Source organism: Squalius cephalus, assembly GCF_949319135.1.
Source record: "Squalius cephalus genome assembly, chromosome: 3".
NCBI lineage: Eukaryota > Metazoa > Chordata > Actinopteri > Cypriniformes > Leuciscidae > Squalius > Squalius cephalus.
In genome coordinates this window covers 10,052,258-10,065,979 of record NC_137124.1, presented here as the reverse complement: position 1 = coordinate 10,065,979, position 13,722 = coordinate 10,052,258, and the positions used below count along the sequence as shown (strand labels likewise).

The 13,722-nt window shown below is 38.7% G+C and overlaps 1 protein-coding gene across 4 annotated transcripts in view; it reads right to left on the bottom strand.

Annotated features, from left to right (window-relative positions):
- chd3 (chromodomain helicase DNA binding protein 3) overlaps positions 1–13,722 on the bottom strand; it is a 63,872-nt gene that overhangs the window by 38,092 nt on the left and 12,058 nt on the right. For 2 of the 4 annotated variants that reach the window (XM_079865856.1, XM_079865854.1), the window contains exons 9-24: positions 13,038–13,295; positions 11,649–11,852; positions 11,347–11,564; positions 11,119–11,250; positions 10,307–10,397; positions 9,701–9,892; positions 9,372–9,572; positions 9,132–9,269; positions 8,198–8,319; positions 7,819–7,992; positions 7,477–7,618; positions 7,110–7,241; positions 6,052–6,169; positions 2,186–2,310; positions 1,765–1,996; positions 1,421–1,590 (exon numbers count right to left, since the gene is read on the bottom strand). In XM_079865856.1, coding sequence (XP_079721982.1) covers positions 1,421–1,590; positions 1,765–1,996; positions 2,186–2,310; positions 6,052–6,169; positions 7,110–7,241; positions 7,477–7,618; positions 7,819–7,992; positions 8,198–8,319; positions 9,132–9,269; positions 9,372–9,572; positions 9,701–9,892; positions 10,307–10,397; positions 11,119–11,250; positions 11,347–11,564; positions 11,649–11,852; positions 13,038–13,295 — 2,649 coding nt within the window. The remainder of the gene's footprint in view (positions 1–1,420; positions 1,591–1,764; positions 1,997–2,185; positions 2,311–6,051; positions 6,170–7,109; positions 7,242–7,476; positions 7,619–7,818; positions 7,993–8,197; positions 8,320–9,131; positions 9,270–9,371; positions 9,573–9,700; positions 9,893–10,306; positions 10,398–11,118; positions 11,251–11,346; positions 11,565–11,648; positions 11,853–13,037; positions 13,296–13,722) is intronic. The other 2 variants (XM_079865857.1, XM_079865855.1) reach the window with 1 other exon arrangement.

Genomic DNA, 13,722 nt, shown 5'->3' with positions numbered 1-13,722 from the left:
GCGTTAAAAAACTATTGTCAGGATTTACTAAAGACACGCAGTGAAAAAAAATGTCTTGAAAAAAAGAAAAAAAAGAAGCATGTCTTAAAACAGACGCTAATTTGTGCTGCTCTTGGTAGATAGCGTTGGTCATTATGGAAATTATCTGCTGTATCTGTGTTTTTTAATTTGCACATCGTCAGTAGATCACGCGCAGAACTTTACACTCCCATCTGCACTTTTTTAGAATTACGCTCTCACGCTAATTCGCCCTGTTTAGTAAATCTGGCCCCAAGACTCCTGCTTTTCACATGTTTCTCTTGAAAAAAAAGAGCCCAATAATCTCCAAAATCCACTAGAGTTGTAAAAGAGATCTCAACACACTCTTATTGGCCAAATCTGCAGTCAAATGTCAGAGATATCAAAAGAACTCAAGAATTTAATCAGCGATATGCTATCCACAATACCTTTATAGCTGTATACTCTTAGCTTATGTCAAAAATTTATGTCTCATTTACATCTAATCTTAGGCCATATGTCCACCAAAAGCTCTGTTCTGCTGAAAAGGCCTAGCTGTGGGCACTTGAGAGCACTTCGGCAGCGCTGCATTTTTCAGTTGAGACGCTTTGCTTGCTATGACACGAACAAAGTTGAACATTTTCAACTCTCAGCGACCGGTAAAAAAAAAGAAATGGACGCTCAGTGCCTAAAAACACGCCATCCCCATTGAAAACAATTGGAAAAATATGTTAGCCTCTGGAAAAAAAGCTTTGGTGGAAACTAAAACTACCATTAAACTACCATTCAAAATTTGTGGTCAGTAAGAGTTTCTCATAATATACATTGCACATAACCTAATTTCTCAAAGAGTCTGAAACAGTTCATTCGAAGATTCAGTCTCTCTAAACCCCTCCTTTCCGAGTGCCTGCTCTGATTGGTCAGACGGTCCAGTCTGTTGTGATTGGTCGACCACTTACAGCGTGTGTCAGCTCCGGATCTTCCTCAGTGTTTGATACACAGTGATACGAATGACACCGTTGGTTTTTTAAGTATCAATTCCAGCAAGAGTTCTCGTTCTTTTGAAGTGCATCAAACTCTTCCAGTCTCAGCTACAACTACAGTGTTTGAGGGTCAGAGTGGATGTTGTTCGTGGGCAGCCAATGAAGACCTTAGTCTGGCATTATGCAAATATGTCACATTGTTACGTAGGTTTGTAACAGGAAGAGAGACTGGAATTACTGACGACTCGTTTCAGCAGTTCAGAATCGATTCCTTCTTTTAGGAGACAATAACTTTATTTGTCGTGCACTTTGATCTTTAAAACTTTGCAGATCTTTTACATTCACAAACAGCGATATTACACACTGCATGAAAGGTAATATTTGAAAAAGCATACTAGAGGCACTTTAACTCTTTGATACTGCTCAAAAAGGTCTCCCACCTTGTCATCTTCTCTGACATTGTACTGGGCCACCTTGAAGGAGCTCAGATACTCGTTCATGTTCTGCATGTCAGAGTCATCTGTGGCGTCCTGGCTGCGGTCTAGCAGACGCTCGATGGCGTCGTTGTCGTAGTGAATTACACTGCCATCATCATCCTTATTGTCCCCTGCTGAAAAAAGAAACACACAGGTGAACCTTCAGTATAACAAAGTGTTTTTTGGTCACTCAGAGCGGAGATGTTGGGCACAATCATGAGTTACAGAGCAGTTTTGAGTACAGAGTGAGTTTTTTCATAAAATTAATTTGTTGATTCGTAGGTTCTGATTTATCTTATCAATCCCACCCTCAATCTCATCCTTGAAAAGCTCCTCAGTGCCAAACTTGAGGATGTCGTCCAGCTCTTGCTTAGACATAGATCCGGCTTTTGAGCCCAGACCGGGCCGCACCACCAAGTGTGTGAGCATCATCTTCCTTTTGGCCACCTGAGTGATTCGTTCCTCGACCGAAGCCCGGGTCACAAACCGGTAAATCATCACTTTATTGGCCTGACCAATGCGGTGAGCTCGACTGAAGGCCTGAGAAAAAGAGTTAATATTCGAGACGACTTAGAAAACTGCTACAATAAGCTTAATAAAATATGTTTAGCTTTGAAACCAGATGCTATTATGAGTTTCCCTGTCCACTAGATGGAACACTACACGACAAAGAAAATAGTAGAACAAAACCATCAAGTGTGACACAAGTAAAGTGAATATCTGATTTACCTGAATGTCATTGTGGGGATTCCAGTCAGAGTCAAAGATGACGACTGTGTCCGCAGTGGCCAAGTTGATGCCCAGACCACCCGCACGTGTAGAGAGAAGAAAACAGAACTGACACGCTCCAGGAGCTGTGAGACAGACAGAGAGAGATGTGATGCAGATATTTAAAGTTACACTATGTACACAAAATTAACTAAATTTAAATAATGAATAAATCATCAATACTCCTTCCAAAATGTTTTTTTTTTTTTTATTCACTATGGTAAGCCCATGATAAGTGTTTATATTTTAGACCTGTCGGGATGGTTTTCACGAGAAATTGCGTACATGCGTCACTCGCCTGTGCGTGTCTCATCATAAATAGAGAGAAGTTTCTCCGGCTACTTTGGCGCGTGTCTGATGTTGGAGTGGCAGAGGCTAGTTTCACAACGAGTGAGAAAGTTGACATGGAGAAGCTAAATCTCAAACCTCTGGGAATAAACCCGTTTAAACAAACGCCGAACAGAGGAGAGTCTGCTGGCAAAAAGAGAACGAGACAGAGCTCGTAATAAAACAAGAATCAACATTGAGTTTTGTAAAAGCGACACAGAGATGATGGTGTTTTTATCACTCAACAGGTGAGTAAAGTATTTTATTGAACAGATAAATTGCCATATGTATCTCTCTAGCAGAGTTCATTGTAATGCATTATCTATTGTGAAGGGGCATTTAATTATGGTTGTTGCAAAACAATGTTTTTCCGCAAAATGCATGCAGTTCTGTTTTTTAACTTCTAGAGGGCCAAAACGTATATAGTGTACCTCAGGGGTTCCCAATTCTAGTCCTCTCACCTCCCCACTCTTCACAGTTTGTATTGCTGCGTCCCAATTCGCATACTACCTGTCCTAAATAGTATTCGAAATTAGAATTAAATTGTCCCAAATCGTAATATGTTGAAATGAGTATTCTAAAGATAGCCGGATGGTGTATTTTTTCCGGTTACAATCCGAAGTGCAGAACCATGCAGACTCTAACGACTAATATTGCGCGTTGGACGTTGATTCGATTAGAACTACAAACACGAATAAAAAGTGTTAAAAAACGACTTACTATGGTATGTGCAACGGTTAAGTAGAGAGGATTAGATAAAGGGGTCTGAGTGCTTAATTATCAGTAAAATATAATGTTTTCCACATTATATTTCATATGCAACAGCATTGTGAGCTTTTGTAAAGATAAGTTTGGTCATGTACTTTTAAATGCATCATTATGCAAATTGAAAACACATGAGGAGAGTTATCAGCAGGACAGACCCACGACTGGAAGATCAACGTGCTGCTACATTTCTCTCTGAAACGGTAGGAAGTTCAATTTAATTTAATGTGGAGGATTTTAACTGTGACAAGATGATTGACAGGGCAGTTTAAACGGTGACAGGATGTGTCCAAAACAAGTTAAGAAAAGGATCAAAAGGATTAAAAAAAATTCCCAAAACGTGTTGTAGAAATATTCATAGCGTGATAAGATTTTTGCCATAAATTTTGGCCACCCAAAAGGTCATCATAACAAATATCACAAACCTCAATAAAACACATTCAATCAACCTCAACACCACAAAATACTAAAATTAATTCTCCCATCAACACAATTCAAAATATAATTATGGCACCACTGTTGTTCAAATGTTTATATATCTTTCAATACTCTGGAACATTCAAATTCAACAACGATTCCAGACTTCACAAACGCTTTAAACAGAGGACTGTGTCTGTTCTCAAGTGATTTTGTCCTATTGTTTTGCTTACCCAACAATAAAATAAATCAACTGCCATTTTAAGATAAGACATTCAGTATTTTCATCAACTTTTCTCCACATCTGAAAAACAACTGACTCAATAGCTCAAAGAATGGATTGAGTCTTACAAACAGAGAAAAATAGTCTCTCTAAATTCACCAAACACACATTTATCATCAACATTTGGACTGGGAAGAGAGGAGAGAGAGAGGGGGGGGGGGGGGGGGGGGAGTAAAGATGACTTCGCATTGACATTTTAATAGCTATTAAAACCAAACCAAACCTCTGGCTCAGTGTTTCTCAAACATTTCAGACCACCTTTGTTCAGGACCATCCACGTACCTAGTGACACATTTTTTTCAGCATTGAGCAAATCTCTTGAGCACAATCTTAAGAACTGTCTGTGAAATATAGATGCATTTCGATTAATATTAATGCTCCTGTAGTCCATACAAATCATAATACGCTGCATGAGACTCGCATGTACCTTGACTGGCACTTTACAGATCACATCGTTTGGAAAGGATTTTAATGTTACTGCATGTGCAGTTTTTTTCAAACAAATAAATACCAAAGGTATTTAAAATTTTGAGGCAATGTAGCTAATCTCTTACACTTTTTCCCATCTTTCTAGAAGCGCTCGCAACAGCTCTGTCAAACAAGTTTCATTATTGATATCATGTGCAAATCTAAGTGCTGAATCCAAGTTTTTTGAGTTCAAAGTAGACTTGATGCAATCTAGCATTAGAAGGCACTCACATATTCTGAGGGCCAACAGAATAATATCTCACACGTTTCTAGGGTTGTCAACTGTCCCGAATTAGCCGGGACTTCCCGTATTTTGTGTCTAATTTATGTGTCCCGTACGGGACCTCCCTTGTCCCGATTAAATAGACTGCTATGCTGATCTAACCACTGACTGATACAACAGCAACACGACACTTGAGAATGATCACGACACTGCATCATCCAATCACAGCCCACACTCACGTGCATCAGACCATACGAATAACAAACTCTAAATTGAGAATTAATTATTCTTTTGGGACAAGTTCATGTTTGATTTGCGAACAGAATCCTGCTTTCTGGTCGCTCCCGGTTCGATCCGGACTCACGCGAACGGCAAATCCCTTTCACTGTCCTGCCGGGTTTTGATTTCGCCAAATCAGTTTTGGTGAATTCAAACAACGTGATTATTGTCCAGCCACGCAAGAAAACATGAAAAGTATGCTATTACTTTCTTTAATTTCTTTAAAATAGTGCATAATGTTACAAAAGCTTTCTATTTCAGATAAATGCTATTATTTTGAACTATGGTTTGTTTGTAGGCCTAATGTGACTTTTTTTGTGTGACCTTAAAATTCGTTTTAATTAGAATTAAATTGTACATAAATAGGTTAAGCAAAACAAATGTGTTTATATCTGAGAAAATGTTAAACACATACGAACCTGAAATGACACATACTGTGTGATACAGTAGCTACAAATATTTTGAGTGTCCCTTATTTTCCTGTAAAGAACCACGATTGTCCCGCATTTTTCTTTTCTGAAGTTGGCAACCCTACACGTTTCTTAATCACCTCAGCTTTTGCTGCTCTCTCTTTAGTGCATGTACTATATGTGTTAAAAGTACAGCACAGCTTGACGACATTCACACAGGGTTTCTGAGGGTTTTATGAAGGTAAGACTTTTTAAAGACACTTTTAAGACCAAGTAAAGAAAATGTAAGGAATAAATTGAAGGAATTAGATATTTGTATTGTAAAACAGAATATATATATATATATATATATATATATATATATATATATATTGCAATGCATGTAACATATCATGCCATGACTTTATGAATTTAATATGTACTGCACTGATTTAAGACCTTTTTAAGGCCTTAAATTTTAAGACCCACAGAAACCCTGTTTCAGACAAAATCATATTAACTTCATATATTTATATTCTTATTTTATGTTATTGTAATTTAGTTTCATCACCTGAAAGCACCACAGGATGACTGCTGAAGCTAATTCTCTAGCTGTATCCAAGACACACTACAGAAATACTCTTCTCAACATGTATATATGGTGAACTGCTGTTACCGTTGAATCTGTCGATGGCTTCCTGTCGGAGAGCTCCAGTAATGCCTCCATCAATTCGCTCATATTTATAGCCCTCATAATCCAAGAAATCCTCCAGCAAATCCAGCATCTTGGTCATCTAAGGAGGAAACAGAGTTGTGTAAGTATGATCCAATCAAAATTTGCAAAACCATCTGTGGGCTCCATATTAGACGGCAATAATTAGAAACACAAAGTTATTCAATTTGAATAGAAATAAAACATGGTAAATGCAATTTTAAAAACAATATATTTTGTAATATTTATAGGTATTTTACATTTCTAGAGTTTCCGCTGTGTACCACCTGGGGGCACTAAACATACCACAATTTGATAGTCCATGCAAATACAGCAGCTTCTTATGTGGCATTGTGTAATGCCTGGTACACATTGTACAATTTTGGGCTGTCAGATGAAAGATGACCAATCGTGGTGATTTCTGCAGTCGTGGCCCCTAAATGGTGATCCTATGCCGTAGAGTGAGAGAGGTTCAAAGACGGCTGTTGTCAAGGTCTTGCGACCAAAGATAGCCTGCAATAATTTTCTGACAGTGTCAGAACTGTAAAATGATCATCTCAACGTCTACTGACCAGCCAATAAAAATGCATCATGGAATGGCGTATTGATCAACACGACATGACGCTAAAACTCAAAACTACTCCCTCAAGCTCCATTTGCAAAATTTGCATGCTAAGTTGGCCTCTTTTCCCTAGACATGACCATGTCCATATTCTACTCTTTCGCTTCCTCCTCTTTTTTCAGCGCACATAAAAACCACAATGGCCAAAGTGCAATTCATCTTGCTCTGTTTGTTCACCACTAGCACATGCTGATGATGACGTTTTATTCTTCTATACTAACTTGCGTCGTAGCCTACGATTCAATAGGTGTCATCCTCATAGTACAGTCTACATACATGTCGTACCCAAGTTTATTATCTCCATGTCGTAAGTGTGATCTGTAATGATCTTATAGCATTGCCCAAATCACACAGTCTGTAGCAGGCATAAATAACAGGCAGTGTGAATGTGCGTTTGTACCTGAGAGAACACCAGCACTCGGTGGCCTTGTTCTTTCAGTTTTCTGAGCATTTTCTGCAGCAGCGTGAGTTTCCCAGAGGCCTTTGTGAGACCAACACCTTCATACGCTCCACTTGGTGTTTTGGGAGCTTCCTGCAACACACAAACACAACAAAACAGCCTATGAGACATATATGCTCAACAAAAAACCCTGACAAACAGTAAACACAACATTTTAACAGCATTTTAACCAATTTTTTCTGACAGCAGGTGGCAGTATTTCACACTACACAAGTTAGGATAGGTCCAAAAGAGCCAAAAACCCATCCAAATGTTCCAAATTCAAAGGTTTTCGCGTAGCTGTCAGAAATACAGTGTGTGTTCTTACGGCAGAAGCGACGGGGAAGAGGTAGGGGTGGTTGCAGCACTTTTTTAGGTCCATCATAATGTTGAGCAGAGACACCTGGTTCCCTCCTCCCTTAGAATTCAGCGCCTCAAAGTTACGCGTCAGAATGAACTTGTAGTATTTTCTGTTCACACACAGAAACATATGATTGTACTCCTATATATCGACTATTTCTCTTTTTGTTTTGAATGTTTTAGGCTGGCATGCATAATAAGAAACATGTTTATTTAAACAAATGAACTGGTTTCATTACTTTATCTGATTATCTTGAGATGTATGAATAAATTCAGCATGCACAACGCATATTGATGTTGTGGGTCTCACTTCTGCATGGGGCTGAGCTCCACTCGGACGATCAGCTCAGTTTTGGCTGGCATGTTCTTAAACACGTCAGCTTTGAGTCTCCGGAGCATGTGTGGGCCGAGCAGGTCGTGCAGTTTCTTGATCTGGTCCTCTTTAGAGATGTCCGCAAATTCCTCTAGAAAACCCTCTAGATTGCTGAGGGACAGAAACAAAGTGAGAGTGAAATAATGTAGAAGTGTGCACATACAGTGGACCCCAAAAAATATCTGGACATTGAGATAAACTAAAAAAAAAAATATCATTGCATTAGATACATTACATGTTTTACTGTCCAAATACTTTGTTGGGCCACTTTTATAGTCTAGAGTGGATAAGTGCGCTTTTATGTGTTTTGTGGTACTTGAAGCGGTTGGGCGTCAGGAAGTTGAGCAGGTGGAAAAGTTCTTCCAGGTTATTCTGGAGTGGCGTTCCCGTTAGCAGCAGCTTGTGGTCTATCTTGTAGTCATTCAGTCTCCTGAAGAACTAACACACCACAACAAAAGACTTCAGTTAATAAAACACACACACAAATATATACTTCTCTCAACTGGAAACATACAAGGTGCATCACTAATAATTTAGTATGAAACCAAGATGAGCACAACTTGCCAATGACAAAACATTTTACATCTCAGTGCAAAAGTGTACAAATAGGAGTAGAATTAGTATGAATTTGTTTTTCGTAACGCATTTTTTGTATGGGTAGATAATCCTCAATGTATATATACTACTGTTTTCACATTGTTACAAAAACGTCCTATTTAACGTCCTGTTTAAACGTCCTAATCCAATTTAAAGATGCACTGTTTTCAAAATTGAGAAATTTTACTTGAGCAACAAGATTAAAATGAAAATGATTGCTGAATGATCATGTGACACTGAAAATATAGCTTTGCCAACACAGGAATACATTTCATTCATTTGTTAATTAAGTTACTTGCGCACACACAATGATTAGTAAAAAATAATTTAAGACTACAAAAAACCCCACACCAAAATAAAATTTCTGACATCCATATTTTTGTCGCCTCTATGATTTTTTTAACTTAGATAATGGCTTGCTGAATGAAAATGCGTAATGGCATTATTATGACCGTTTATAAAGGCGCCGGTTTATTTCTGTCATCCTCAATCTGCTGTGTTGCAAAGAATCCAAAAAAGTAATTTCCTTTCCTGTATTAAATTAGAAAATTAAATCTTCCAAACTCTCTCTCTCTCTCTCCATCACAAACACACACACACAAACCAAATAAATCCTGGACAGAAAACGGGAAAAACCCATGAAGTGAGTATACCTTGGACTGGTTGTTTTTGAGACGGTGGGCTTCATCCACTACAAGACAGGCCCAGTCAATGGACTTGAGAACGTTCTGGTCTATAGTCACAAGCTCATAGGACGTCAACAACACATGGAACTTAATGGGCGCTTCTCTCTGGAGGGAAATGTAAAGAATGGTTACAGTAAAAGTCATTTATTGTATGTTTCTTCTTACACAACCAATTTTTTGCGTTCTTTCCAGTGCTCATCTCCTCACCCGTAATTTGAAGGCTTTCTTTCCTCGATTCATCGCTGTGTCGTCGAAAGTGAACTCGTTCTCGCGGATGATGGCCCTGCTGTCCTTGTCTCCGGTGTAGGTGACAACGTAGAAGTCTGGAGCCCACATCTCAAACTCCCTCTCCCAGTTAATGATTGTGGAGAGCGGTGCGCTCACCAGGAATGGCCCTTTAGTGTGACCCTAATAAACGGAAATAAACCCAGTGATAAGGAAGAACGGACAGAGAGAAACAGGATGGGAGAGAGAAAACATAGCGTGAAATTGACTCGTCATTTAACATATACTTTTGTAACCTGAGCCGCACAGACCTCTTTAAACAGTGAGTAGAGGAAGACAATGGTTTGGATTGTCTTGCCCAAGCCCATTTCATCAGCCAGGATGGTGTCGGTGCCCTGAGCCCAGGAGAAGCGCAGCCAGTTCAGCCCCTCCATCTGGTAGAGGTGCAGCGTTCCTCCTGTCTCTGTCACAAAGTCTGGCTGCTCTTCATACTTGATTGTGGGCTGAAAGAAGAGAGATGGGCAGAGAAGTGGTGAAAAAAGACAGAAAGAAGGATGGTCCTACATGACCCAAAAGCTTTAATGCACTGAGGACTGTTGTTGCTGACCTGAAAGGTGAGTTTTTTGTTAATTTTAACAGCCTGATCATGTGTGCTTTGTGAGTATTTGCAGCCTGTTTCTGTATTTGGTTGCATTGTGAGTATTTGCAGCCTGTTTCTGTATTTGGTTGCATTGTGAGTATTTGAGGTGTGTTTCTGTATTTGGTTGAATTGTGAGTATTTGCATTTGGTCGCATTGTCCATCTCTAAAAGAAATAGGGAAACATCATTCTGACTAGGCTGGGCTTGTTTGATTTTGGCAAAATTTGTACTTTTTTGCATAAAAAATATTAGATCCACTGATATAAAAGGCACTAACATCATTAACAGGCGTGCTTGGAGCTTCATCATTCTCCTCTCTCCTCCTCATCCTCCTTGGCTTCTCTGGGTCTTCCTTCATCACTTCCTCCCTATAAGAAAAAAAAAAAAAAGAACACTGCTTATTCCATCATTCAAAATATCATAATTGCTGGAAAAAATATACTAAAACATTTTATTTAAAAGAGGTTACAATGCAGATGTAGGACATTAAAGGCAAACAAGTCAATCTTTATAGCGAATAAGGATCATTCACATTCTACTAAAATTCTCATTTTGTGTTCCACTGAAGCAAAAAATACAATAAAAATATAATAAAACAACGTGAGGATGATTAAAGGGGATAGATATATATAAGATATCTGTGTTGCCAATGTGTGAACAGCTTGTAACGAAACTTAAAAAAGGACCTTCCTCAACTTCTTAGGTTGTCTATGAAGGCCTGTAGACTGATTTTTATATAAAGGACTTGCCGGAAAAATCAAAAGGATGTGACGTTTACGCTCCCGAAACTGTACTGTAATGTCAAGGTGTAATGCAAAGAAAAGGAATTAATTCAAACTATAGTCTCACATAGCCAGATCTATATAGTCTATAGTCTCAAATATACTTGTCTCGTGTATGTTACATGTGCACAAGTGCGAGCACGAGAAATAAGTTGCTGGCTGCAGTTCATTTAACGGCAACCGGTGTCGGTTTCTGAATTCTACATATAGCCCCTTTAAATAAGAAAATTTTCATTTCTGGGTGAACTATCCAATGAAAAATCAAACCCTTGTGACAGTTTGCTGAAACATTGATGTATGACTGCACCTGTGTCTCCAGTACGCCGTTTTGTGCCCACTAAACTCAGGGATGTCCAGCTCATCTCTCTCCCAGGTGCACTGGTCATAGGTCAGATCTCTCCATTTAACCAGGTAGTGGTAGTTGCTCTTTTTATCCAAGCTGTGCACACACAAATACACACACACTTTAATCTTCTGACATTACAAAGTATTAGTATATACAGTATAATATATATAATATATAAAAATCACACACCTATGATTGATTATCCTGTGAACCATCATCCATTCTGGCTTGATGCCATATCGATAGTACTTCTCCTCCAGAATGGCATATTGAGGGTCTTTGGCCCTCCGCTTTTCACTCTTCCCAGAATCCTCCTCTCCCCCAGAGCCGTAGTCCAGACTGGGCGGCTCGTCCATATCCGTTTTCCTCTGGTAGTTGCGGAACATCACAGAGTGGAAGATCTCGAGCTGAGGAAGGACAGATGGATAAGAGAAAATCTGCACATCGCATAACAGTTATGTGTGTCTCACACATCTGTCTCACTCTCGCACCTGTAGCTCTGTGATCCAGGTGCAGTGCCAGTAGGACTGTCCCGTTAGCTTCACAAAGAACTCTCTCTCTGGGCGACCCTTCATGGGCGGAGGGGGCGGGGCATCGGGGGGTGCGTCTGGGGGTGGAGGGACAGGAACTGGGGGTGGGGGATCACCCCATCGCCAGTGGAGAATTTTTTGCACTCGCCCTTTGATTGGTGGACACTGAAAAACAGACAACAGAAGTTAACAGCCGATTGTGTTACAAATTTCTGATAGACTGACCATTGATGAATTTGTGATGTATTAAATATAAATTTAAATCACAAGCTAGTCTTCTTTCCCTAAGTATAAGTTAAACTCAATAACCTAAAAAATGACTTTATCCACAACCCAAACCAACCACAATAATCAATATCTAAAAACTCAACTGAGTTATCTAATCTAAATTCAACCCAATTTAACCCAGCTAAACCCATCTCAGTTAACACACCTGTGTTTATCCCAAGTATTTATACTGTATATATTATTTTATTGTACGTATTAAGAATACATAAAATGCTAGATTTATATACTGATGTAATTTATTCCTGTGTCAAAGCTGAATTTTCAGTATCATTACTTTAGCCTTCACTGTCACATGATCCTTCAGAAATCATTCTAATATGCTGAAGTTATTATTTAATATGCTCAAGAAACATTTCTATTATTATTATCAATAATTTGTTTGCTGAATATTTCTGTGGAAACTAATACATTTTTCATCAGGATTCTTTGATGAAAAGAAAGTTCATAAGAACAGCATTTGTTTGAAATAGTAAACATGTAAGACTTTGCATACTTGCTGAACAAAAGTATATACAATTTTTTTTTTACTGACCTCATACATATTTCACACACACAAAATTACAGCTTGAAAATGACAAAAAATATTCTGTTCACGAGAGATATTTACCTTGAATTTCTTTCTTTTCTTCACACATCACATGTCTCATATTTCATCTCAAGCATGCTCTTCACTGACACTGTTGTCTCCATGGTAAGCAAGTATAATAACTTTTGGAAAAAACTTTATTAGGAATCACCACAACAAAATAGTTTGTTGTGGTGTCTCCACAACTACGGGACATCCCATAGCAAGTCATTTTTCCACATTAAACAATGAAATGGTTTATGCTTCAACTACCACAGTTTTAGTTCGTAGTTTAAGGTTTAATGTTTGGGTCAGAGAAAAAAACTGCGTAAAAGCAAAAAAAAAAAAAAAGACATTTAAAAATCAGCATATATCAGTTATTGTAAAAAGTTTTCAAGACACTTTCAATACAACAAAAAGAAGTAAATATTAAGCCATTGGAGATAAAATTGCCAGTCGTTGAAGAACCACGTGTGTAGTGGCAGAGCATTACTCACAGTGCAGCGTGGACAGAGCCACTCTCCGTTGGGGATCTCGGGCAGTGGGGGGTTCAGGCAGTGAATGTGATAGGATGACGGGCAGGAGTCACAGCACAGCAGCTCTCCTCCATCTTTACACACGCGACAGAACTCTATGTGATCATCCTCCTCTTCCTCTCCACCCAGCCCTGCCTCCACATCCCGGACATCGTCACACTCCTCTTCAAAGTCCTCAAAGTCTTCTTCCTTTGCTTCCCACTGGATCCCTTCTTTCTCCTGAGAGATATAGACTTTAATTACAACCCTAATGAAAACCTACACCAAAATGTATTTATGTATACAAATACATTAACATATTTACTGACACGTCGCTTGAGACTTACTGATATAAAGATTATATCAGGAGCACTTCTTTATTGCACAATGCACATTTCTTAATATTAAGCATAAAATGTGTTTTAAAGGGGTCATCAGATGTAAAATTCACTTTTATATGGTGTTTGCATATAAATGTCTTTGCAGTGTGTGGGCACAACCACCATACAATGAAAAAAATCCATTCACTTTTCCTTTTTTTTTTTAAATCCTCAAAAAGTCTAAACACTCTCAATTATCAAGCCGTTTGGATTTTCTGAGCAATATGATTGCTATGAATATGTTGCTCATGCTCCGCTCAGCCATTCGACACCCCCCATGGAAGAGA